Here is a 26,422-nt window from a genome sequence, read left to right on the forward strand (position 1 = left end):
TTGGCACCTGTAGCTCAGCAGCTAGGGTGCCAGCCACATACACCAGAGCTGGCGGGCTCAAATTCAGCCTGGGCTTGCTGAACAACAATGACTACAACTAAAAAATAGCTGGTGTGTTGGGGGGGGGCACCTGTAGTCCCAGCTGCTTGGGAGGCTGAGGCAAAAGAACAGCTTAAGCCCAAGAGTTTGAGGTTGTTGTGAGCTGTGACAGCACAGCACTCTACCGACGGTGACATAATCAGACTCTGTCTCAAAACATAAATAAATAAATAAAATAATAATAACATCTCACCTAGTATTACATATACATTATCTCACATGCTGCCTACTTTTTTAGCAGATAGGTTTTCTGGATGGAGCCAAATCTTGTGGGTAATGTCTATTATTTATGCATTGCTTATAAGAAATGAGTGTGTCAGGCGCCGCCTGGTGGCTCACACCTATAATCCTAGCACTTTAGGAGGCTGAGGCGGGTGGATTGCCTGAGCTCAGGAGTTTGAAACCAGCCTGAGCAAGAGTGAGACCTCATCTTTTAAAAATAGCTGGGTGTTGGGCGGCTCCTGTGGCTCAGTCGGTAAGGTGCCGGCCCCATATACCGAGGATGGTGGGTTCAAACCCGGCCCCGACCAAACTGCAACCCAAAAAATAGCCGGGCGTTGTGGCGGGTGCCTGTAGTCCCAGCTACTCGGGAGGCTGAGGCAAGAGAATCGCCTAAGCCCAGGAGTTGGAGGTTGCTGTGAGCTGTGTGAGGCCACGGCACTCTACCGAGGGCCATAGAGTGAGACTCTGTCTCTACAAAAAAAAAAAAAAATAGCTGGGTGTTTCCATGGGAACCTATAGTCCCAGCTACTGGGGAGATTGAGGCAAGAGGATCTCTTGAGCCCAAAAGTTTGAGGTTGCTGTGAGCTATGGCACTCGACTGCCTCAAAAAGAAAAAAAAAGAAAGAAAGAAATGAGTATGTCCTGTTGGTATAACAAGATTGGATGAGGCTGGAGTTAGACTTCAAAACTAACACTTTCTAATATGGCCCTTTCTAGTCTTAAATCAACAGCATTTGGAGGCCCTTGCCATGCTTGATCTCAAACAGCAGAAGATGGCTCAGGAAAACATGTGCCAAGATAAAAGTGGCTTCGCAGAGGTTTCAGGTCTTGAGGTGGGTAAGCATGTATGAGAGTTGAACAGGAAGGAAATTTTCTACTTCCCTTTTCTTTCTGCCCTTGCTCTTGGGTACATGTTCCAGGATAGCACATACTGCAGCGATTTAGATTGAGAGAGGCCAGTGGGCTTGCCCAGGTCAGTTCTTCCACCTCGCTGATACCGTGCCCTTGTGTGGGACATCTTTGGACATTAGGGAATGTTTTCACCACTTCCCGCCCTATTTCTTTCTTATTTTTACAGCTCTAAAAGAAGCTCTGTTAGTAGTGTCTCACATCTGGGTTAGGGCTTATGGTTTCAGAGAGCTTTGATACACATTGTCCCTTGTGATCTTCATAGTACTCTTTGGGGACTGCAAAGCAGATGTTATTCCCAGACTCAGATAAGTTTCATTACTTTTCTGAGGTGACAGGTTCCATCAGTGGTAGAGCCAGGTTAAGAATAAAAAGTCTGCTGATGCATTCATTGCTAATGGCTGCACTGTGGGAGTTTGGCAAATAGGGCCAAAAGGGTCCCTGGGGCTAGGTGCAGTGGCTCATGCCTGTAATCTCAGCACTTTGGGAAGCTGAGGTAGGAGGATTACATGAGGCCAGGAATTTTAAGACCAGGCTGGGCAACATAGCAAGACCCTATCCCTACAAAAAATAAAAAATGTAGCTGGACATGGTAGGGTGTGCCTATAGTCCCAGCTATTCAGGAGGCTGAGGATCACTTGAGCCCAGGAGTTTGAAGTAGCAGTGAGCTATGATGACACCACTGCACTCCAGCCTGGGTAATAGAGCAAGACCCTATTTCAAAAAAGAAAAGAAGGGTCCTGGTACTCGTAAGAAATAATCATTACAGTGGAGTGAGAGAGGCTGCCACTCACACACTGTGGGATTTCAAAAAAAGTGATCGTTAATAATAATAGCAAACACCTACCTAGTGCAATATGTTGTTCTGAGTGCTTTAACATAAATGGACATATTTAATCCTTACAACTACCCAATAAAGTTGGTACGATTATAATCCCCACTTTACAAGTGGCACAGAGAAGTTAAGTAATTTACCCAAAGTTCCCCAGCTAGTAGCATAGTAGATCCGCCACAACACCCGGCTATTTTTTTTTTGTTGCGGTTTGGCCGGGGCTGGGTTTGAACCCGCCACCCTCGGCATATGGGGCCAGCGCCCTACTCACTGAGCCACAGGCGCCGCCGGAATTTTCCTCCTTAAAAGTCTCTACAACAGGGCGTCACCTGTTGGGTAGGGCGCTGGCCCATATACTGAAAGTGGCAGGTTCAAACCCGGCCCTGGCCAAACTGCAACAAAAAATAGCTGGGTGTTGTGGCAGGCAGCTACTTGGGAGGCTGAGGCAAGAGAATCACCTAAGACCAGGAGTTGGAGGTTGCTGTGAGCTGTGATGCCATAGCACTCTACCGAAGGTGACAAAATGAAACTCTTTCTCCAAAAAAAAGTATCTACAACAGGATTATATGTTACACTGGGTTATCTACATAAGACTTACAAGAACAAGAAGAAGCTTAGGTAATAATTTTATAGTAAGTTCCATATGAGGAAAGATACGACACACCACGTTGCGTAGATTGCCCATGTTAAATTGGTATTTATTGGAATATGTTGGGAAAAGTAACTTGTGGTTAACTCCCAAAAAGGATTAAAAGAAAAGTAAGATTTTTAACTTTTCTTCCAGCTGCAATGGTCAGTCAAGTGCCAACTTAAAGTAACCAGAAGGATTAGAATCTAATTTTAATAAAAGGAGTTTATTCAAGTGCAAAGTTTGAGGACAAGCTGTTCAGGAAGAACAGTTTCCAAAGAATGGAAGTCAGCGTTCCAAAGTGTAGGAGTTTGGGAGTGCCTACATAGAGGAAGGTTAGGGAATTTTAACACAATTGCAACATCTTTTTATGTAAAGTCTAACACATAGTTACAACAATCTGATTAGTTGAGATGGTCTTTTTCTTCAGTGAATAAATTACACTGCAGATATAATTTGTGGGGTCTTGGGCACCATCTGGTCTGAGTTAGGTACAGGATAATAAAGGAAGCAGTTAATCTGTAACAGATCCGTGATTGAAGCAGGGAAGATCTGGTCTCTAGTCTCTGCTAGTCATTTAGAGATCAAGAACAATGAGGAAGAGGATTAATCTATAATGTGAGTAGAAACATGCTAAGTGACTAAGGCTCCAGGGCTTAACTTCCCCCTTCACACAATAAAAGGTCAATCTGTAAGGCTTAACTTTCCCCTTGAATAAATAAATTTAAAAGGGCAGACCTGCCAATACTTAAGTCTGTAATCCTAGCATTCTATGAGACTGAGTTGGGTGGTGTGCTTTTTTATATATTTATTTATTTTTGAGACAGAGTCTCACTATTTCGCTCCAGGTAGAGTGCTATTGAGTCACAGCTCACAGCAACCTCAAACTCTTGGGCTTAAGCGAAGCTCTTGCTTCAGCTTCCCAAGTAGCTGGGACTACAGGCGCCTGCTACAATGCCCGGCTATTTTTTGGTTGTAGTTGTCATTGTTGTTTGGCAGGCCCAGACTGGATTCAAACCCGCCAGCTCTGTTGTATGTGGCTGGCACCCTAGTCCCTGAGCTATAGGCACTTAGCCAGGTAAAGTGCTTGAGCTCAGAAGTTTAAGACCAGTCTGAGCAAGAGCAAGACACCATCTTTACTAAAAATAGAAAAATTAGCTGGATGTTGTGGCAGGTGCCTGTAGTCTGAGCTCCTCTGGAGGCTAAGATGAGAGGATGGCTGAGATAAGAGGATCTCTTGCCCAGGAGTTTGAGGTTGCTATGAGCTATGATGTGATGGCACTTGAGCCTGAGCAGTAAGAGTGAGACGCTGTTTCAAAAAAATAAAAGGGGGTGGCGCCTGTGGCTCAAGGAATAGGGCATTGGCCCCATATACTGGAGGTGGCAGGTTCAAACCCGGCCCCGACAAAAAAAAAAAAAAAAAAAAAAAAGATTAAAAAATAAATTTAAAGGGCTTTGAAATTTTGTTTTTATTTATACAGAAGTGACCCATATGGTTTAGCACCCATGGCACAGTGGTTATGGCGCTGGCCACGTACACCGAGGGTGGTGGCTTCGAACCCGCCCCGGGCCACCTAAACAACGACAACTTCAACAATAACAAAAGTCAAAATAGCCGGTGTTGTAGCGGGCGCCTGTAGTCCCAGCTACTCTGGAGGCTGAGGCAAGAGAATCCCCTAAGCTCGGGAGTTGGAGGTTGCCGTGAGCTGTGTGAGGCCACAGCACTCTACCAACGACAACAAAGTGAGACTCTGTCTCTTAAAAAAAAAAAAAGTGACCAATATGGACTATTCATTTCTTTTAGCAGTATAGGGATGATTGTGTTCCTTATTAACAAATTAAAATTCATTCATATTCTGGGCAGCGCCTGTGGCTCAAAGGAGTAGGGCACTGGCCCCATATGCCGGAGGTGGCAGGTTCAAACCCAGCCCCGGCCAAAAAACTGCAAAACAAAACCAAAAACAAAATTCATTCATATTCTGAACTGACACTAGTGAATTCTAGGCATCAGGACCAAACCATCACAGAAAACCCATGCCATGGATGTTACTGTTAACCACTGACTAGTCCCAAGCTAAACTCCTGCCAAGGTCTCAAAATCATAGGGACTGATATCAGGATTAAGGGTTTTAAGAGTGAAATGAAGATAGGTAAAATTACTTTACGTTTTTGTTCGAAGTAATGGCAGTCTTTGCTCACTCGTAGTTCATTTCCACTTGGATCGTAAAACTGGTCTCAGCTTTCTTCTTTTTTCTTTTTCCTTTCCAGTTTCTTTGGATTAGGTGTTTGAATAGTAATGTGCATGGGTGTGTGTGGGTGCCCCTGTGTTTGTGTGCAGCCAAAAGTGTGACACTTAGTAATGTTCTGGATTTAAAGCTTGCAGTCCTTGGAGCCTGCCTCTGTCATGGACCTGGAGGGAGCCCCTGCTCTTGTGCCAAAATGGCAGCATCCACTCGGAAAATGCTTCTTCAGCTCAAACAAGAGGTATCGCATCATCTCAACAGCTGTTAACTTTGATTTTGTTTCTCTACTAGGAGTAGAATAAATGGAACTAGCTATAATAATCAACTTCATCAGTAGTTAATGGCTATGGAATTTATGCTTAGTTTTATATGATAGTATTAATTTATCAACTGGATTTTATTTACATGGTTCCAAACTACAAACAGCATTTGAGATGATGTTTGAAACCATCCGAAGTCATTTGTCTAAGTTTTTTTTTTTTTTTTTTTGTAGAGATAGAGTCTCACTTTATGGCCCTCAGTAGAGTGCCATGGCATCACACAGCTCACAGCAACCTCCAACTCCTGGGCCTAAGCGATTCTCTTTGCCTCAGCCTCCCTAGTAGCTGGGACTACAGGCGCCCGCCACAACGCCCAGCTATTTTTTGGTTGCAGTTCAGCCGGGGCTGGGCTTGAACCCGCCACCCTCGGCATATGGGGCCAGCGCTTTTCCGACTGAGCCACAGGCACCGCCCCATTTGTCTAAGTTTTTAGTTGACATATCTAAATTCGTATTTTTCTCATCTGTACGTGACCCTAAAATTATGATATAATACAAGGAAAGGTACACTCTGCTTAAAATCACTAGGATCAGCAACCCTGATTAATGGGGAGATAAACTTGGAACGTATTTGAAGAGCATCAAGATACACTGGAAGGAACCATTGTACCAGCCAGACCTTGGTTTCATCTTTGCTCCGTTATTTACTGGTTGTTTGGCTTTGGACAGAATAAGCCTCAGTTTTCTTCCTATATTAAATGCAGGGTACAGGGTGGCGCCTGTGGCTCAGTGAGTAGGGCGCCGGCCCCATATGCCGAGGGTGGTGGGTTCAAACCCAGCCCTGGCCAAATTGCAACAGAAAAATAGCCGAATGTTGTGGTGGGCACCTGTAGTCCCAGCTGCTCGGGAGGCTGAGGCAGGAGAATCGCGTAAGCCCAAGAGTTAGAGGTTGCTGTGAGCCGTGTGACGCCACGGCACTCTACCCAAGGGCGGTACCGTGAGACTCTGTCTCTACAAAAAAAAAAAAATAAATAAATGCAGGGTACAACTACATCAGCAGGTTGTGTGACTAGAGGAAATAAGGAGATAATGTTTAGCACAGTGCTATGAACATGCTAGGCATTTCATCTAATGATAGCTGCCGTTAAAATTGGGCTTTAGGGGCCGGGCACAGTGGCTCATGCCTGTAATCCTAACACTCAGCCTCTGGGAGGCCGAGACAGGTGGACTGCTTGAGCTCACGAGTTCGAGACCAGCCTGAGCAAAAGTGAGACCCCATCTCTACTAAAAATAGAAAACCTGAGGCAAGAGGATCGCTTGAGCCCTAGAGTCGGAGGCTGCTGTGAGGAATTGGAGGTTGCTATGAGCACCACAGCACTCTACCCAGGGTGACAGCTTGAGACCCTGTCTCAAAAAAAAAAAAAAAAAGTCGGACTTTAGGCCAGGTGTGGTGGCTCCCACTTGTAACCTCAGCACTTTGAGAGGGCAAGGTGGGAGGGTCGTTTGAGCCCAGGAGTTCAAGACCAGCCTGGTGAACATAGCAAGACCCTATCTCCTCAAAAATTTGAACAATTAAGCTGTATGCGTTGGCTCATACCTGTAATCCTAGCACTCTGGGAGGCCCAAGTGGGTAGATTACTTGAGCTCAGGAGTTTGAGACCAGCCTAAGCAAGAATGAGACCCCGTCTCTACAGAAAGAAAAAAAAAATAGCCAGGCATTGTGGCAGACATCTGTAATCCCCACTACTCGGAAGGCTGAGGTAAGAGAATCACTTGAGCCCAAGTTTGTGGTTGCTGTCAGCTGTAATACCATGGCAATCTGCCCAGGGCTACAAAGTGAGACTCTGTCTGAAAAAAATAAAAAAATAAATAAAAATAAAAATTAGCTGGTGTGCCGTTAGTTCCAGCTACTTGGAGGCTAAGGCAGGAGGATTATTGAGCCCAGGAATTATTGAGCTATTGTCACAGCACTGCACTCCAGCCTGGGTGAAAGAGTAAGACCTTGTTTCAAAATAAAGATGTGCTTTAATTACAATAGTATATGGACCATTAATTCTAAAATTGTTTTACTGGGTGGCACCTGTGGCTCAAGGAGTGGGGCACCGGCCCCATATTCCAGAGGTGGTGGGTTCAAACCCAGCCCTGGCCCAAAAAAAAAAAAAAAGTAAAATTGTTTTACTTTCACCGAAAGCATGGAATTTAAAGTCTATACCATATACAGGCAAGCTAACAGCTAAGCAGTAGCAATAAGAAAAGCTTAAGACCACATTGATCAGAGTCAAAGTAAGCTATGAGAGGAATTGGAAGGGTGCTATTTATCATTACTGTTAATGATATTGCCCACAATGGTCCAAGGTCAAAGTGAAATGTAGCCTTTGGTATCATTCCCAGGATTTGGACAAGACATACACAGGGCCTGTACAGGATAGTGTATACAGTTGGATTAGCAGGGAGTTGACAGGAACCATAATGGAAACTGCTGGTAATCTAGGTCAGAGTGGGCTGCCTACGGCAAAAGAGAATTGGCAAATACTAATTAGTTTAAGCAGATGAACTAGATCAAACATAGGCAATAGACCAGTAGTAGGGAGGGAAATTGCATATGTTAATTTGATTCAGCTTTCAAATTAAGAATTGTTCTGGTTTTGCTTCTGACATCTCCCAAACTTTCTTTCAAAACCAGTTGGAACTTTTGCAGAAGAGTAAAGAAGAAGCTTACCTAATGGCAGATGCATTCAGAATTGCATTTGAGCAACAATTAATGAGGAAAAATGACCAGGCATTAAGATTGACACAAGTGGATAAAATGTGTAAAAAAGCAACAAAATGGATAAATTGGAAGCACCTTAAAGAGGATGGTAACTATGAGGTGTAATAGTAATAATCAGGTATAATTGTAGCTTTTCTGGTTATAATCAAGTTTGATGGAGAACATTTAATGAAGCATGGAAAAAGATCATTAAAATTTCAGATATACTTGTGATTTATTTAAAAATGAAACAACTATGGAAAAAAAAGTTACTGGATATTATATGTTCAGATGAGCCATTAGAGTCAACAAAACCATAACATAACAGGAACGTCTCTTTTTTTTTCTTCCATTTTTCTTTTCTAAATTTTTAAAGTTTTTAATTTAAATTTAAAAATTTTTTTTTTTTTTTGAAACAGACCCTCAAGCTGTTGCCCTGAGTAGAGTGCTGTGGCATCACAGCTCACAGCAACCTCCAACTCCTGGGCTCAAGCAATTCTCCTGCCTCCACCTCCCAAGTAGCTGGGATTACAGGCGCCTGCCACAATGCCTGGCTATTTTTTGGTTGCAGCTGTCGTTGTTTGGCGGGCCTGAGCTGGATTTGAACTCGCCAACTCACGTGTATATGGCTGGTACCTTAGCTGCTTGAGCCAAAGGCGCCGCCTAAAAAAAATTTATTTATTTATTTTTTTTTTTTGGTAGAGAACAGAGTCTCACTTTACCGCCTTTGGTAGAGTGCCTTGATGTCACAGGACTCACAGCAACCTCCAGCTCTTGGACTTTCACGATTCTCCTGCTTCAGCCTCCAGAGCAGCTGGGACTACAGGCGCCTGCCACAATGCCCTGCTATTTTTTGGTTGCAGTTCAGTCGGGGCTGGGTTTGAACTCGCCACCCTCGGTATATGGGGCCAGCGCCCTACTCGCTGAGCCACAGATGCCACCCTAAAAAAAAATTTTTTTTAAGACAAAGTCTCACTCTGTTGCCAGGGCTAGACTGCAGTGCCATGATCATAGCTCACTGCAACCTCAAACTCCTGGGCTCAAGCAATCTTCTTGCCTTAGCCTTCCAAGTAGCTGGGATTACAGGCATACACCATCATGCCTGGCTAATTTTTCTATTTTTTTTGTAGAGATAAGGTCTCATCCTTGCTAGTCACCAACTCCTGGCTTCAACAGATCCTCCCACTTTGGCCTCCCAGAGTTCAGGGATTACAGGTGTGAGCCGCCATGCCCAGCCAACATCTCTTTTCTAGTACTCTTTTATTTATTAAAATGAGACCATTTTGTGGGGAAAAAATGACAGTCAAAGTGCTACATGATTGGCTTGGCAACTGTAGCTTAGTGAGTAGGGCACCAGCCACATACACCGAAGCTGGCGGGTTTGAGCCCAGCCAGGGCCAGATAAACAACGACAACTGCAACCAAAAAATAGCCAGGCATTGTGGCTGGTGCCTGTAGTCCCAGCTACTTGGGAGGCTGAGGCAAGAGAATCACTTAAGCCCAAGAGTTGGAGGTTGCTGCGAGCTATGATGCCACAGTACTCTACCTAGGGCAACATAGTGAGACTCTGTCTCCAAGAAAAAAAAAAAGCTACATCATTAAAGGGGAACTGCCAAGAAGGAAGTAATATTGAAAAGGACATTTAAGCCAGATGTGGTGGCTCACCCCTATAATTCTAGCATTGTGGGAGGCTGAGGTAGGAGGATTGCATGAGCTCAGGACTTCCAGACCAACCTGAACAAGTGCAAATCCCCATCTCTAAAAATGGCCTCACATTGTGGCCAGTGTCTATTTTCCCAACTACTTGGGAGGCTGAGGCAGGAGAATCGCTTAAGCCCAAGAAGTTGAGGTTCCTGTGAGCTGTGATGCCACAGGACTCAACCCCAGGTGACTGAGACTCTGTCTCAAACAAACAAAAAAGTATATAAATAAATTTTTTTAAAAAAATAGAAAAACTAGCCAGGCATAGTGACACATACCTATAGTCCCAGCTACTCAGAAGGCTGAGGCAAGAGGATTGCTCAAATCCAAGAGTTTGAGGTTGTTGTGAGCTATAATGCCATGGTACTCTACCCCGGGTGACAGAGTGAGACTCTGTCTCAAAAAAAAAAAACAAACCCCAAAAACAAATACATTAAATGTATTTATCTAATTAAACTATTAAAATGTGTACTTCCAGAAGAAAAATTGAAGACTAGAGGAAAAATCGTAAATTGAACAAATTAATAAAGTATTTTCATACAAAATGAAATAGCAGGGTGTGATAGCTCATGTCTGTAATCCTAGCATTCTGGGGAGGCCAAGGCAGGAGGATTGATATGGGTTAGGAGTTTGAGACCAGCCTCCTGAGTAAGAGCAAGACCCTGTCTCTGTTTTTTGCTTTGTTTTTTTGAGACAGAGTCTCACTTTGTCACCCTGGGTAGAGTGCCGTCACAGCATACAGCCACCTCAAACTCTTGGGCTTAAGTGATTGTCTTGCCTCAGCCTCCCAAGTAGCTGGGACTACAGGTGTCTGCCACAACACCCAGCTATTTTTTTGTTGTTATTGTTTAGTAGGCCTGGGCCGGGTTCGAACCTGCCAGCACCGGTGTATGTGGCCGGTGCCCTAACTATTAGGCAACGGGCACCGAGCCAACCTTGTCTTTTCTAAAAATAGAAAAATTATCTAGGCATGGTGGCAGGCACCTGTAGTCCCAGCTACTCAGGAGGCTGAGGGAGGAGGATCTCTTGAACCCAGGAGGTTCAGGTTGCTGTGAGCTATGATGATGCCATAGCACTCTAGTCTGGGCAAGAGATGAGACTATGGATGAAGGAGGGAAGAGGAGGGGGAGGGGAAGGCAAGGGGGAGGTTGTATGGAGGGAGGGTACTCAGTGGAACCACACCTATGGTGCAAGGGTGCATGTCAAATCTATTTAGTGTAGAGTATAAATATCTTAACACAATAATTAAGTTAGGTGAAGGCTATGTTAACCAGTTTGATGGAGCATTCCAAATTGTATATAAAATCAGCACATTGTACCCCATAAATGCATTAAGGTATACAGCTATGATTTAATTTTAAAAAAAGGCTTTTCGGGCAGCGCCTGTGGCTCAGTGAGTAGGGCCCCGGCCCCATATACCGAGGGTGGTTCATTCAAACTCAGCCCTGGCCAAACTGCAACAAAAAATAGCCCGGCATTGTGGTGGGCGCCTGGAGTCCCAGCTACTCGGAGGCAAGAGAATCGCCTAAGCCTAGAAGCTAGAGGTTGCTGTGAGCTGTGTGAACACCACGGCACTCTACCATGGGTGATACAGTGAGACTCTGTCTCTACCTAAAAAAAAAAAAAAAATGGCTTTTCACCTGAGTGAAGCATATTCAGCAGTGTGTGGGGGAAATATATGATATGGCTTTTTTTTTTGTAGAGACGGAGTCTCACTTTATGGCCCTCAGTAGAGTGCCGTGGCCTCACACAGCTCACAGCAACCTCCAACTCCTGGGCTTAAGCGATTCTCTTGCCTCAGCCTCCCGAGTAGCTGGGACTACAGGCACCCGCCACAACGCCCAGCTATTTTTTGGTTGCTGTTTGGCCGGGGCCAGGTTTGAATCTGCCACCCTTGGTATATGGGGCCAGCGCCCTACCCACTGAGCCACAGGCGCTGCCCACTAATATATTTTTTCTAGAGATGGGATCTCACTGTATTGCCCAGGCTGGTCTCAAATTCCTGGGTTCAAATGATCCTCTTACCTTGGCCTCTTAAAGCAGTGAAATTATAGGGATGAGCCACTGTGCCCACCTCTGGCATGACTGATTAATTCATGGGTCATTGGTGAACAAATTAACCTTCGACCTCTTTTCCTTCCCCAGATGTTGGAAGGTGGGGCTGAAACCTTCTAACCATAAGCAACTGGGCCCCATTTTGAGGCCATGCAGGAGCCTAACAAGAGTCTCAGTAGAAGAGAAGATTTTCCTGTCATCTAGGAAATTCCAAGGGATTTAAGAACTCTGGGTAACCCAACTATGAGAACAAAAAATTTGCCTAATTGCCCCATCTACCAGGGTTTTAGGAGTTCTATGTCAGAAGCCAGGGATAGAGCCTAGTCACAGTGTCATACTTAACTACTGATAAACCACAAGAGTTTTTGCACAGAAAATGTGTCCTCATTCTTTGAGTTTTAGTAATGCACTGAGAGAGACTAAAGGCAGAATTTAAAATAATTGATTCATCTCTTACAGTTATGATAAGTCCAAACAAGTTTCATAGCTCTTTCTTATCTATCTATTTATTTATTTATTTTTTGAGAGAGTCTCACTATGTCAACCTTGGTAGAGTGCTGTGGCATTACAGCTCACAGCAACCTCTTGGACGTAAGGGATTCTCTTGCCTCAGCCTCCCAAGTAGCCAGGACTACAGGCGCCCGCCACGATGCCCAACTATTTTTTGATTGTAGTTGTCATTGTTGTTTGGCAGGCCTGGGCTCGGTTTGAACCAGCCAGCTCTGGTGTATGTGGCTGGCACCCCAACTGCTGAGGGTCTTTCTGTTTTCCTTAGTGACAAGACTTTCATTCATTTTTTTCGTATATTTTATTTATTTAATTTTATTTTCTTTTTGAGACAGAGTCTCACTTTGCCACCCTCAGTAGAGTGCCATGGTATCTTAGCTCACAGCAAACTCAAACGCTTGGGTTCAAGTGATCCTCTTGCCTCAGCCTCCCAAGTAGCTGGGACTACAGGCGCTCAGAACACAAAGCCCAGCTATTTTTTGGTTGTATTTGTCATTGTTGTTTGGTAGGCCCAGGTTGGGTTTGAACCTGCCAGCTTTGGTGTATGTGGCTGGCGCCTTAGCCGCTTGAGCTACAGGCGCTGAGCCATACCTGGCTATTTTTAGAGATAGAGTTTCCACTCTGGCTCAGGCTGGTCTCGAACCTGTGATCTCAGGCAATCCACCTGCCTCCAAGGTGTCCCAGACTGGTAGAATTACAGGCATGAGCCACTGCACCTGGCCCCACATCTCTTTTTTTCAGACAGAAAATAGGGCGTAGATTCATTCAGCCACTGTCAGAGCTCAGTTTGCGTGGCTTTCCCTCTATTTCATAGTTCTTTGTGGAAGAGGTCAGGGTAGTCCCAGTCTGTAGTTCATTAGGATTGGGAGGGAAGGGGCCTCCCCTTACCTGCTCTCAGAGTTCCATTAGACCATTTGCAGAACACTACAAAAGCATTTTTGAAATTTTCTTTTTAAAACCTCAATTTTTTTTTTTTTTTGAGACAGAATCTTTTTTTTTTTTTTTTTATTTTTTTTTGTAGAGACAGAGTCTCACTTTATGGCCCTCGGGTAGAGCGCCATGGCATCACAGAGCTCACAGCAACCTCCAACTCCTGGGCTTAAGCGATTCTCCTGCCTCAGCCTCCCGAGCAGCTGGGACTACAGGCGCCCGCCACAACGCCCGGCTATTTTTTGGTTGCAGTTTGGCCGGGGCTGGGTTTGAACCCGTCACCCTCGGTATATGGGGCCGGCACCCTACCGACTGAGCCACAGGCGCCACCCTTGAGACAGAATCTTACTCAGTCACCCTGGGTAGAATGCTGTGGCATCATAGCTCATAGCAACCTCAAACTCTTGGGCTCAAGCAATCCTCTTGTCTCAGCCTCCCAAGTAGCTGGGACTACAGGTGACTTCCACAATGCCCAGCTAGTTTTTTTCTATTTTGTAGAAACAGAGTCTCGCTTTGCTCAGGCTGGTCTCACTCTTGAGCTCAGGCTGAGCTTGCTCCTTAGCTCAGGTGATCCACTTGGCCTCCCGGAGTGTGAGGCTTACAGGAGTGCGCCACCACGCCTGGCTTCTATGTGTTATTTAGTTTGTGGTAAAATATATATATGTGAAGTTTACTACTTTAACTGTTGTTAAGTGGCATTAAGTACATTCACACTGTTGTGTAACCCACCACCACTACCACCATCCAGCTCTAGAACTTTTGATCTCCCCAGAGACTCTGTACCTCTAAACACAACTCCCCATTCCTCCCTCCCCTGAGACCCTGTAGTATGTTATTTAACACAGTTCCCTGAGAAGTAGGGAACTTCTTCTATTAATATTATTATTCTCATTTAAGAAGTGAGGAAAAAATAAAAACCCAGGCTGGGTTCGAACCTACTAACTTCTCTTCAATATTATTCTCATTTAAGAAATGAGGAAAATAAAACTCAGAACACTTATCCAAGGTATAGTTAGTGCGTGGATAACTGAGGATTCAAGTCCAGATATTTGTCTGTGGCATGGTTCCTAGGCCTTCTGTAGGCTAGAAACATGTTTTGTGGGGTCTGTACAGTGTTTTCAAATAATATGGACTGGGGTTGACTTTTAAAACTGGAAGATGTTCAGGGACAAATCTGGCTACTCTTGAAGACTGTGACGATCTAGTGACAATAGGCTGCATTTTCATGGCAGCCATCAGTGGCACTAAGGGGCAGTTGTGCCTGTGCCAGGGCAGCCCTCTCAGTTTCTCTCACTGGAACTGCTGTCCTGGCTTTGAAGGCTGTTTGCATCCCCTATGCTGTGCTGCCTGACTCACTTGTCCTAAGGGTCTCCTAAGGGGGACAACTTTCTGACCGATTTAGGAAGTGGTCTTGGCTCACTGTAAGTGTATCAATGAAGGTGTTTTTGTTTCACGTTCAATTTCAGGATGTCCACCGCAGAGGAGTAGGAAAACCTTAGGGCAGAAACTCTTGGGTATGCTACCTTTAGAAAACACTTCCGAGCAGACAGAAGACCAGGATGATCCTGAAGAAGTCTTCAAGATGTTGATAGATTTGGTTAGTATCTTTGCTTTTTTGTTGCAGGTGTGGTTAAGCTAATCTGTTTGCTTCCCGTTAACTCAAATCATTCTCTCTCTATACTTGTACTTGCCTTTTATGCCCTTTTCTCAGTTGGTGTGCAATACTTCAGATTTATAATCGTTTTCTCCTCAGCATCCCTGAATGTTCTTTCCCTTCTCTCCATATTCTTTCTGTGCATGTTTAAAGGTCTACCTCTGAAAAGAGGGAGGCTCCTATAACTAACTGCAGCCAGTTCTATTGTCTGCATTTATATATACAGTTTGCGCCAGGACTATTTATTCAGGTGTTTTTCAAGTGTTCAAGGCACTTCCTCACACATTATATCCTTTAATCATTACCACAGCCCTGAAGTCAGTCTTGTTATTCGCGTTCCACAGATGATTGCACTAAGACACTAAGAGACTCGGGTTATATGAACATACTTATCACTAAAGAGTGTTAGCTATTTGCAAATAAATGTATGAAAACAACTTATAACTCCCATGTTCCTTTATTTTATTTATTTATTTTCTCACTTCATTGCCCTCTGCAGAATATTGTGGTGTCATAGCTCACAGCAACCTCAAACTCTTGGGCTCAAGTGATTCTTTTGCCTCAGTCTCCCAAGTAGCTGGGACTACAGGTGCCCATCACAACGCCCAGCTATTTTTTGTTGCAGTTGTCATTGTTGGTTAGCTGGCTGGGCCGGGTTCGAACCCACCAACTTCAATGTATGTGGCTGGCGCTGTAACCACTGTACTAGAGTGCTGAGCCTCCTTTGTTCTTTTAAAAAAAGAAATCTCTGGGTTGCGCCTGTGGCTCAGTTGGTAAGCACCAAATCTCCTCCCCTCTAGTACGTGCTCTTAAAACACAGAATACTGGGGCGGCGCCTGTGGCTCAGTCGGTAAGGCACTGGCCCCATATACCGAGGGTGGCAGGTTCAAACCCGGCCCCATATACCGAGGGTGGCGGGTTCAAACCCGGCCCTGGCTGAACTGCAACCAAAAAATAGCCAGGTGTTGTGGCGGGCGCCTGTAGTCCCAGCTACTCGGGAGGCTGAGGCAAGAGAATTGCTTAAGCCCAGGAGTTGGAGGTTGCTGTGAGCTGTATGATGCCATGGCACTCTACCGAGGGCCATAAAGTGAAACTCTGTCTCTACAAAAAGAAAAAAACAAAGCTCTCGTCCGGTTAATAAATAAAAGGGGCTGCATACAAAAAAAAGAAATCTCAGGGCAGCGCCTGTGGCTCAAGGAGTAGGGCGCTGGTCCCATATGCCAGAGGTGGCGGGTTCAAACCCAGCCCCGGCCAAAAACCACAAAAAAAAAAAAAAAAAAAAAAAAAGAAATCTCAGCTGAGCTGGTGGCTCACTCCTATAATCTTGGAAGATGGAGACCTGGCAGATTACGTGAGCTCTGGAGTTTGAAACCAGTCTGAGTGAGAGTTGAGACTCTGTCTCTACTCAAAATAAAAAAACTAGCTGGGCATAGTAGTGCATACCTGTAGTCCCAGCTACTCAGGAGGCTGAGGAAAGAGGATTGCTTGAGCCCAAGAGTTTGAGGTTGCTATGAGCTGGGATGCCACAGTAGCACTCTTGCCAGAGAGACAGAGTGAGACTCTGCCTAAAAAAAAAAAAAGAATTCTTTTTTTTTTATTGTTAAATCATAGCTGTGTACATTAGTGCAATCGCCTGTACCCATTCTAAGATGCACCATAGATGTGGCCCCACCCATTACCCTCCCTCCAAGAATTCTTATTAACTTGTAGCATAATGCTTAGGGATCATGTGACACCTAATTAATTTAACATATTGATTAGTTTGACAAATTTAGGGTTGAACATTTGATAAAATACTACAATTCTCTTTTCTCTGTACACATTCAATGATTTATTGACTTGCTGGTATATTTTTAATTTTTGTGCATGCAGTTGAATGATAAAGAAGAAGCTTTGGCCCATCAGAGAAAAGTTAGTTACATGCTTGCTCAGGCATTGGAAGATAAAGACAGTGCCTTAAAAGAGAATGAAGAAAAAAATGCTATGAAAGAGAATTCTCCATTCAAAAATCCCTGGCATAAAACATCAGAATTCTCTGTTTTACGTGATCCTGTACATTCAAGCGTCCAAATTTTTAATTCTGCAGGTTGCATTTGTTCAATCCAGCGCTCTCAAACAGATCCAAACTATACAAGAACTCTTAAAAGATCCCATTCTTTGCCATCAAACATCACATTTTGAAGACAAGCCAGCTGAAATTAGATCTGAGAAGTGTTTAAGACATCTGAAAAAGGATTGTATAAATGTTGCTATATTTTGAGTTGTATGTTTCCCAGGTATTTCTAAATTTTAGGAGGCAGCTTAAATCAAACGCTTTCTATATTTTGTACAAGAAATTATTTAGCCTACCATGTCAGCTGCTCATGAGGCTGAGGCAGGAGAATCACTTGAGCCCAGAAGTTTGAGGCTGCAGTGAGCTAGGCTGAGGCCATAGCATTCTATCCTTGGACAACAGAGTGAGACTCTGTCTCAAAAAAAAAAAAAAAAATTACTTGGTATTCTGTGTTGACAGATTGATAAGTGGTATTATTTCAGATTATGAAGTTTTCAGCGTTTGCCAACATCTTAAAAACAAAATTTTGGCAAAAAAATTTTGCCAAAAATTATTAAAAAGCAAAAAATTATTTAACTACAATAGGACCTCTGTAAGTTGACCACCCATAGGACTGTAACAAACTGGTCAACATACAGAGGGAGACAACATAAGGAACTGTCTACTATACTGATGCATACATGTGGTCAATTTAAGGAGGTGGTCAATGTAGGAAGGTCAACTATGGAGGTTCTACGGTACTTAGATTGACTAAAGGGATCTTAGATTGGCTAAATCAGCATGTATTTTTTTTTTTTTTTTTTGAGACAGAGTCTCACTATTTTGCCCTTGGCAACCTCAAACTCTTGGGCTTAAGTGATTCTCTTGCCTCAGCCTCCCAAGTAGCTGGGACTACAGGTGCCTGCCACAATGCCCAGCTATTTTTTGGTTGTATTTATCACTGTTGTTTGGCAGCCCCCGTGTATGTGGCCGGCGCCCTAGCCGCTGAGCTACAGACACCAAACCATCAGCATGTATCTTAATCCCCTAAGAAGAAACAATGCCTAGGAGTGACTGAATATTAAATTTTGAAATATATTTATCTTGTTTTATTTGCCTTTTGGGTTTTTTTTTCATATACCATATAAAGTTTAAAAGTAACAATTTTCTTGGCCAGGTGAGATGTCTCATGCCTATAATCCTATCACTCTGAGAGGCCAAGTTGGGCAGATTGCTTGAGCTCTGGAGTTTGAGACAAGCCTGAGCAAGAGTGAGACCCTATCTCTAAAAATATTAGCCCAGAGTTGTGGCAGACACCTGTAGTTCCAGTTACTCGGGAGGCTGAGGCAAGAGGATTGCTTGAGCCCAAGAGTTTAAGGTTGCTGTGAGCTATGATGCCACAACACTCTATGCAGAGCAACAAAGTGAGACTCTGTTTCAAAAAAACCAAACCAACAAACAAAAAAAACACCACCACCAACAAAAACAATTTCTTAAATTCACTTCAATTGAAAAGCTGTGATGGTAGGAATTTGGCAGAAATATATTCAGAGTCATTGCTAGTTATCTTCATAACTTTTTTTTGTCAGAGTCAAAACATGTTATAGTTTGTAGCCAGATTTTTTTTTTTTTTTAACAACTCTTTCTGATTTCATCCTGGGAGGTGGATTCAGAACACGAGTGCTGCTTTTGTTGGAGGTTTGCTCTTTCCTCTCAGCTGAACAGCTGAATGTATAGGACTTTTACATGAGGGTTTTTTTTTTTTTTTTGAGACAGAGCCTCACTTTGTTGCCCTTGAGTACTATGGTGTCACAGCTCACAGCAACCTCCAACTTTTGGGCTTAAGCGATTCTCTTGCCTCAGCCTCCCAAGTAGCTGGGACTACAGGTGCCCACTATAATGCCCGGCTATTTTTAAAGACAAGGTCTTGCTTTGGCTCAGGCTGGTCTCGAATTCATGAGCTCAAGCAATTTACCTGCCTCAGCCTCCCAGAGTGCTAAGATTACGGGCATGGGAACCATCTCGCTGGACTTTTTTTTTTTTTTTTAAGACAGAGACTCACTCTGTCACCCTGGGTAGAGTTCCATGCTGTCATAGCTCACAGCAACCTCAAACTCTTGGACTTAAAAGATCCTCTTGCCTCAGCCTCCTGAGTAGCTGGGACTACAAGAATGTGGCACCACAACTGGCTAATTATTTCAATTTTTTGTAGAGATGGGATCTTCCTCTTGCTCAGGCTGGTCTTAAGACTATTGGTAGTTGGGTTTGGTGGTTCATGCCTATAATCCCAGCACTTGGGAGGCTGAGGCGGTGGATTGCCTGATCTCACAGGTTCGAGAGCAGCCTGAGCCAGAGCAAGACTCCATCTCTAAAAAATAGATGGGTGTTAGGCCGTGCCTGTGGTTCAAGAAGTAGGGCGCAGACCCCATATACCCAAGGTGGTGGGTTCAACCCCCATCCCGGCCAACAACTGCCAAAAAAGAAAAAAAAGGCAAGAAATAGCTGGGTGTTGTGGTAGGCGCCTGTAGTCTAAGCTACTTGGTATGCTGAGGCAAGAGAATCACTTGAGCCCTAGAGTTTGAGGTTGTTGTAAGTTAAGAAGCCACAGCACTCTATCGCATTCTACCGAGGGTGACCAAGTGAGACTGTCTCAAAAAAAAAAAAAGACAAAAAGACTACTGGCCCCCCAAAGTATTAGGATTATACCACACTTGGCCTGAAAGCCCAAATTTTATGAGTAACAATGTCTGTTGTTTTCCTTTCAAGTAGTAGCTCACTTTGTACTTTTTTTTTTCTTTTTTCTTTTTTTTGTTGTTTTTTCAGTTTTTGGCCGGGGCTAGGTTTGAACCCGCCACCTCCAGCATATGGGGCTGGCGCCCTACCCACTTGAGCCACAGGCACCGCCATGTACTTTTAAGAAAAATTCTGCCAGTTACCCACATTTGAATACCATGCTGTCAGATGTTCTTTCTAATAATCATGGTATTCTGTCAAAAGCAAGTAGGCCAGCTCTGAACTCAAATTACACCAGTTTTTGAGACAACCACTGTAAGCTCTGTACTACTTTCCTGTTGTGACAACACTAAAAATATTTTTACCAGGTGGTGCCTGTGGCTCAGTGAGTAGGGCGCTGCCCCCATATACCGAGGGTGGCGAGTTCAAACCCAGCCCCAGCCAAACTGCAACAAAACATAGCTAGGCATTGTGGTGGGTGCCTGTAGTTCCAGCTACTTGGGAGGCTGAGGCAAGAGAATAGCCTAAGCCCAAGAGCTGGAGGTTGCTGTGAGCTGTGATGCCACTGCACTCTACCGAGGGTGACAGAGTGAAACTGTCTCTAAAATATATATGTACGTATATATATATATATATTTTTTTTTTCTTTTACCAAAGACATTGAAATGTAATAAAATCAATTATTTGTACGGATTAAGGACTTTAATTTTCTTTTATAAGAGAAAGGTCTAGGTCTACTGCCCAGACTAGAGTGCAGTGGCATGATCATAGCTCACTGCTGCCTGGAACTCTTAGGCTCAAGTGATCATCCCACTTGGCCTCCCAAAGTGTTGGAACTATAGGCATCAGCCGCCAGGTGTGGCCTGAATTGCTTAAGGATATTCTTTTTTTTTTTTTAAGGATATTCTTAAAACTGGTGTTTCACAAACCTTGAGAACATGACAGTGATGAATACAGACTAACAGTACTGTGGGGTGCTGAGGTCCCAAGCTTTTTTACTTAAAATTGTTTTCACACTTTCAATGCATATATTAACGTAAATATTAATACAAAGGCAATTAGCATCTTATTACCCTTAATGGAAATAGTTCTGACCTTGTGGACCTCCTGAAAGAGTCCTAGGGCTCCTGAGGTCTACTTTTGAGAATTGCTGCTATAAAGAAATAGCTTCAAAAGACTGAATATACAAGCCATTCTCATGCAGTAAGTAGCTGCTGCTTCATACAGAATTTGTCCTCTTGTGTAACTGGCTTATTTCACTTGGTATAATGCCCTCATGGTTCATCCATGTTGTACCATGCCAGAATTCCCACATTATGTTTGACCACTCATTCCTCGTTGACAGACACCTGGATTTCTTCTACCTCTTGGCTATGTGAACAATGGTGCTACAACTGTGTGTGCAAATATCTCCTTGAGATTCTGTTTGGGTACATTTAATTGCTACATCATTTAACAGTTCCATTTTTGACTTTTTGGTTGCACCATTTTAATATTCCCCAAAGCAGTATATAGGGTTCCAATTTCTCTGCATCTTCCTTAACACTTGTTATTTTGTTGTGAATGGTGTAAGATGTTCTCTTATTGTGGTTTTGACTTGCATTTCTCTTCTAAAGACTGATGATGTTGGCAGCACCTGTAGCTCAGTGGGCAGGGCAGTGGCCCATACACCTAAGGCAGCGGGTTCAAACCCGGCCTGGGTCTGCTAAGCAACCATGAGCATTGCAACCAAAAAAATAGCTGGGTGTTGTGGTGGGTGCCTGTAGTCCCAGCTACTTGGGAGGATGAGGCAAGAGAATCGCTTAAGCCCAAGAGTTTGAGGTTACTGTCAGCTGTGATGACATGGCACTCTACCCAGGGCAACAGCTTGAGACACTGTCTCAAAAAAAAAAATTGGTGAAATAAATTTGTATTAAAAAAAACAACTAGGCTTGGCGCCCATAGCACAGCCACATACACTGAAGGTGGCAGGTTTGAACCCAGCCTGGCCCAGCTAAACATAACTGGGCGTTGTGGTGGGCACCTGTAGTCCCAGCTACTTGGGAGGCTGAGGCGGGAGAATTGCTTAAGCCCAAGAGTTTGAGGTTGCTGAGAACTGTGGCACCACAGCACTCTACCGAGGGTGACATAGTAAGACTCTGTCTCAAAAAAAAAGGAAAAAAAAAGACTAGTGGGCGGTCCCTGTGGCTCAGTGAGCAGGGCGCCAGCCCCATATACCGAGGGTGGCGGGTTCAAACCCGGCCCCGGCCAAACTGCAACAAAAAAATAGCCGGGTGTTGTGGCGGGCGCCTGTAGTCCCAGCTACTCGGGAGGCTGAGGCAGGAGAATTGCCTAAGCCCAGGAGTTGGAGGTTGCTGTGAGGTGTGTGAGGCCACGGCACTCTACCGAGGGCCATAAAGTAAGACTCTGTCTCTACAAAAAAAAAACTAGTGATGTTGAGCATTTTTTTCACGTTTCTTGGCCATTGTGTATCATTTTTGGTTTTGCTTTTTTTTTTAATTAAATAATAACTGTGTGACTTGGCAGCTGTAGCACAGTGGTTATGGTGCCAGCCACATGCACTGAGAGTAGCGGATTCGAACCCAACCCCGGCCAGCTAAACTATAACTGCAACAAAAAAATAGCTGAGTGTTGTGGTGGGCACCTGTGGTCCCAGCTACTTGGGAGGCTGAGGCAAGAGAATCTCTTAAGCCCAAGAGTTTGAGGTTGCTGTGAGTTGTGACGCCACAGCACTCTACCAAGGGCAATAGTGAGACTTTGTCTCAAAAAAAAAAAAAATAGTAACTGTGTACATTAATGCATTTATGGGGTACAATGTGCTGATTACATACAATTTGGAATGCTTACATCAAACTGGTTAATAGCCTTCATCTCACTTATTTGTTAAGACATTTATACTCTCATAGTTTTGACATGTATCCTTGCACTGTGCACAATGGGTGAGGCCCCACAAGTTACCCGCCTTCCTCCCAGCCTCCCCCCCCACCTTTTTCCTCCTTCATTCTGGACTATAGTTGTGTTTTATTATTCTTTTTTTAAAAATGTTATTTTACTTTATTATTATTATTATTTTTGTAGAGACAGAGTTTCACTTTATGGCCCTCGGTAGAGTGCCATAGCATCATACAGCTCACAGCAACCTCCAACTCCTGGGCTTAAGTGATTCTCTTGCCTCAGCCTCCCAAGTAGCTGGGACTACAGGCGCCCGCCACAATGCCTGGCTATTTTTTTTTTTGGTTGCAGTTCAGCCGGGGCAGGGTTTGAACCCGCCACCCTCGGTATATGGGGCCGGCGCCTTACCGACTGAGCCACAGGCGCCGCCCTACTTTATTATTTTTTATAGAGTCTCACTTTATCACCCTCAGTAGAGTGCTGTGACATCACAGCTCATAGCAACCTCCAACTCCTGGGCTTAGGCAATTCTCTGGGCTCAGCCTCCCGGGTAGCTGGGACTACAGGCGTCCACTACAACGCCTGGCTATTTTTTTGTTGCAGTTTGGCCAGGGCTGGGTTCGAACCCACTATCCTCAGTATATGGGGCCAGTCCCCTACCCACTGAGCCACAGGCACCGCCCGTGTTTTATTATTCATATGAAAGTGTGGGTGATTATATATTGGTCTCAACAAATAGTACTGAGTACACTGGATACTTTTTCTTCGATTCTTGAGATACTTTACTAAGAAGAGTATGTTCCAGCTCCATCCATGTAAACCCAAAAGATGTAGTCTCCATCTTTTTTATGGCTGCATAATATTCTATGGTATACATATACTACAATTTGTTAACCCATTCATGGTTGATGGGCGCTTGGGCTGCTTCTATGACTTGGCAATTATGAATTGGTGCAATAAACATTCTAGTGCAAATATCTTTGTTGTAAAATGATTTTTGGTCTTCTGGATATATATATACCTGGTGGAGGAATTGCAGGATCGAACGGCAGGTCTACTTTTAGTTCCCTAAGTGTTCTCCAAACTTCTTTCCAAAAGGGATGTATTAGCTTGCATTCCCAACAGTAGTGAAGTGTTCCCTTCTCTGCACATCATGCTAACATCCATAGTTTTGGGATTTTGTGATGTGGACTAATCTTTCTGGGGTTAGATGATACCTTAAAGTGGTTTTAATTTGTATTTCTCTGATGATTAAAGATGACGAGCATTTTTTCACGTGTTTGTAGGCCATGTGCCTTTCTTCTTCAGAGAAGCTTCTGTTCAAGTCTCTTGCCCACAGTGAAATGGGATCATTTGTTCTTTTTTTTGAGACAGTTTCAGTCTGTCGCCCTGGGTAGAGCACTATGGTGTCACAGCTCACAGCAACTTCAAACTCTTGGGCTTAAGTGATTGTCTTGCCTCCGCCTCCGAAGTAGCTGGGAGTACAGGCGACTGCCACAACGCCCAGCTTTTTTTTTTTACACTTGTCGTTGTTTTAGCTGGCCCCAACTGGGTTTGAACCTGCCAGCATTGGTGTTATGTGGCCAGCACCCTACCCAATGAGCTATGGGTGCCACCATTTGTTCTTTTCTTATTAGTTTGAGTTCTCTGTGGATTTTTTTGTCGGAAACATAACCTGCTATTATCTTCTCCCATTCTGAGGGCTCTCTGCTTGTTTTATGTATCGTGTTCTTGGCTGTACAGCTTTTTAGTTTGATCAGATCCCAGTCATATATTTTTGGTGTTGCTTTAATTGCCTGGGGATCCTCCTTATAAATTATTCTCCCAGGCCAATTTCTGTGTATCATTTTTGGTTGAGTCCATTCAGATCCTTTGCCTCCCCCGCTTTTGGAGATAAGAGTCTCACTCTGTTAACGTGGGTTAGAGTGCAGTGGTATCATCATTGCTCCCTGCACCCTCAAACTCCTGGGCTCAACCAAACTTCCTTCCTCAACTTCCCAAGCTGTTGGCATTATAAGCACCCACCATCATGCCTGGTTAAATTTTTATCCTGTTTTTTTTTTTTTTTTTTGGCCGGGGCTGGGTTTGAACCCACCACCTCCGGCATATGGGACCAGCGCCCTACTCCTTGAGCCACAGGTGCCGCCCTTATCTTGTTTTTTATAAACAAGTTCTCATTTTGTTGCCCAGGCTATTAATATTTTTCTATTTTTAAATACTATGAAGGTTGGGTGCTGTAGTGCACACCTATAATCCCAGCATTTTGGTAGTGGTGGAAGGATCATTTGAGCCCAGAAATTTGAGATCAGCCTGAGCAACATGGTGAGATCCTGTCACTACAAAAAATACAAAAAAGATGCACATGGTGGCATGTGAATCTGTAGTCCAAGCTACTCAGAAGGATTGCTTAAGCCTGGGAATTGGAAGTTGCAGTAAGCTATGATCATGCCACTGTGCTTTTATATAGCCTGGATGGCAGAGTGAAACACTATCTCAAAACCAACCAACCAACCAAACAAACAAAAAGGATGTTCCCATGAGGGGAGCCTCAGACACAGCCATAAAATTTTCGGCCAAGATGGTGGCCTGCAGTCTATCTGAACCACTTTACACAAGTCAGTAACATCTTAGCAAAGCTTGCCAAAACATGGACCCTCCATATCAGCCCTGATAAGCTGAACTTCATCCTTTCAGACAAACTGACCAATGGAGGGGTGAATGTGGTGTGAGCTGGAAGAGAATCGCTTAAGCCCAATTCTCTTCTTCAGAGAATTTCAAATATAGGGTGTCTCTGCAGAAAATAATGAGATTTATTTAGAGCTAACATCAGAACATTTACCTCAAGTCTTGAAAACTGCCCAGAATGCCAGTCTTGAATATCAAGCTGAATAATAAACACTTTCACTGCCTCACAATGTCTGAAGAGTTATCTGTGTCAAGCAGTATCTGCACTGTGCCACGTGACATCCCCATAAAAGATTATTCTTAGAAAACTGTAGAAGGACTTATCAGAACGCATGGTCCTACACCCTGATGTTAGTATTTATTTACCAATCTTGAAAACTATGAAGAATGTTGTGGAAACAATCATAGCAATCATCCTGTTATTTAAACAAACCTAAACGGAGACTTGCATTTGAAAATAGAAACTGAATTAGTGTGTGTTACAACTCATTTTAAAGATCTTGGAAATCCTCCATTAACCTCTGAAAACTCCTTGCAAGACAGAAATCCAGAATAAGTGGCTGAAGTGTATTCAGATATTAGGAAGCTCCTATGACTTCTTGTTGGACAACAAATAAACCCTACAAAGGCTTTATGTAATATCGTGAGGAACAAGATAGTACATTTTGATCTGCTTCTCAAAGATGTGTCCCTTTAATATTTCATTCCGGCACTGTCCTAGCACCTCCTTGCCAGATCGGGGCACACAGGCTCTGTGCAGATCGGAAGAGGTCAAGGGTGGTATTTTCTGAGCAATTTGAGTCCTCACAGTGGTACAAATCAACACACTGTACTTACTTCTCCTTCTGTAATATTTTAACTAAAAATTGAATTAATGAATTATTAATTATAACTATTTTAATTATAATAATTATAGTAAACATATTATTTCACATTAAAAAACAAAGAATCACTCACGCTACTACAGATTTGTGATGCTATATGGGCCAGACCTTCAAAATAATTTTTTTTTTTTGTAGAGATAGAGTCTCACTTTATGGCCCTCGGTAGAGTGCCATGGCATCACACAGCTCACAGCAACCTCCAACTCCTGGGCTTAAGCGATCCTCTTGCCTCAGCCTCCCGAGTAGCTGGGACTACAGGCGCCCGCCACAACGCCCGGCTATTTTTTGTTGCAGTTTGGCTGGGGCTGGGTTTGAACCCGCCACCCTCGGCATATGGGACCGGCGCCCTACTCACTGAGCCACAGGCACCGCCCTTAATAATTATTTTTTATTAGGGTTTCCCTAATG

The 26,422-nt window shown here is 43.8% G+C and overlaps 1 protein-coding gene and 1 pseudogene across 4 annotated transcripts in view; both read left to right on the forward strand.

Annotated features, from left to right (window-relative positions):
- The window catches only part of CCDC125 (coiled-coil domain containing 125), a 61,714-nt gene extending 38,196 nt beyond the window's left edge, over nucleotides 1-23,518 (forward strand). For 3 of the 4 annotated variants that reach the window (XM_053589342.1, XM_053589350.1, XM_053589352.1), the window contains 6 exons: nucleotides 1,039-1,154; nucleotides 5,067-5,174; nucleotides 7,876-8,050; nucleotides 14,601-14,731; nucleotides 16,661-22,627; nucleotides 22,897-23,518. In XM_053589342.1, coding sequence (XP_053445317.1) covers nucleotides 1,039-1,154; nucleotides 5,067-5,174; nucleotides 7,876-8,050; nucleotides 14,601-14,731; nucleotides 16,661-16,969 — 839 coding nt within the window. In that variant the 3' untranslated portion in view covers nucleotides 16,970-22,627; nucleotides 22,897-23,518. The remainder of the gene's footprint in view (nucleotides 1-1,038; nucleotides 1,155-5,066; nucleotides 5,175-7,875; nucleotides 8,051-14,600; nucleotides 14,732-16,660; nucleotides 22,628-22,896) is intronic. The other variant, XM_053589347.1, reaches the window with a different exon arrangement.
- LOC128591238 (checkpoint protein HUS1-like) lies at nucleotides 22,467-26,386 on the forward strand (annotated as a pseudogene).
- Nucleotides 26,387-26,422: the final 36 nt, after the last annotated feature.

Source organism: Nycticebus coucang, chromosome 1 (genome assembly GCF_027406575.1).
Source record: "Nycticebus coucang isolate mNycCou1 chromosome 1, mNycCou1.pri, whole genome shotgun sequence".
Taxonomy (NCBI): Eukaryota; Metazoa; Chordata; class Mammalia; order Primates; family Lorisidae; genus Nycticebus; species Nycticebus coucang.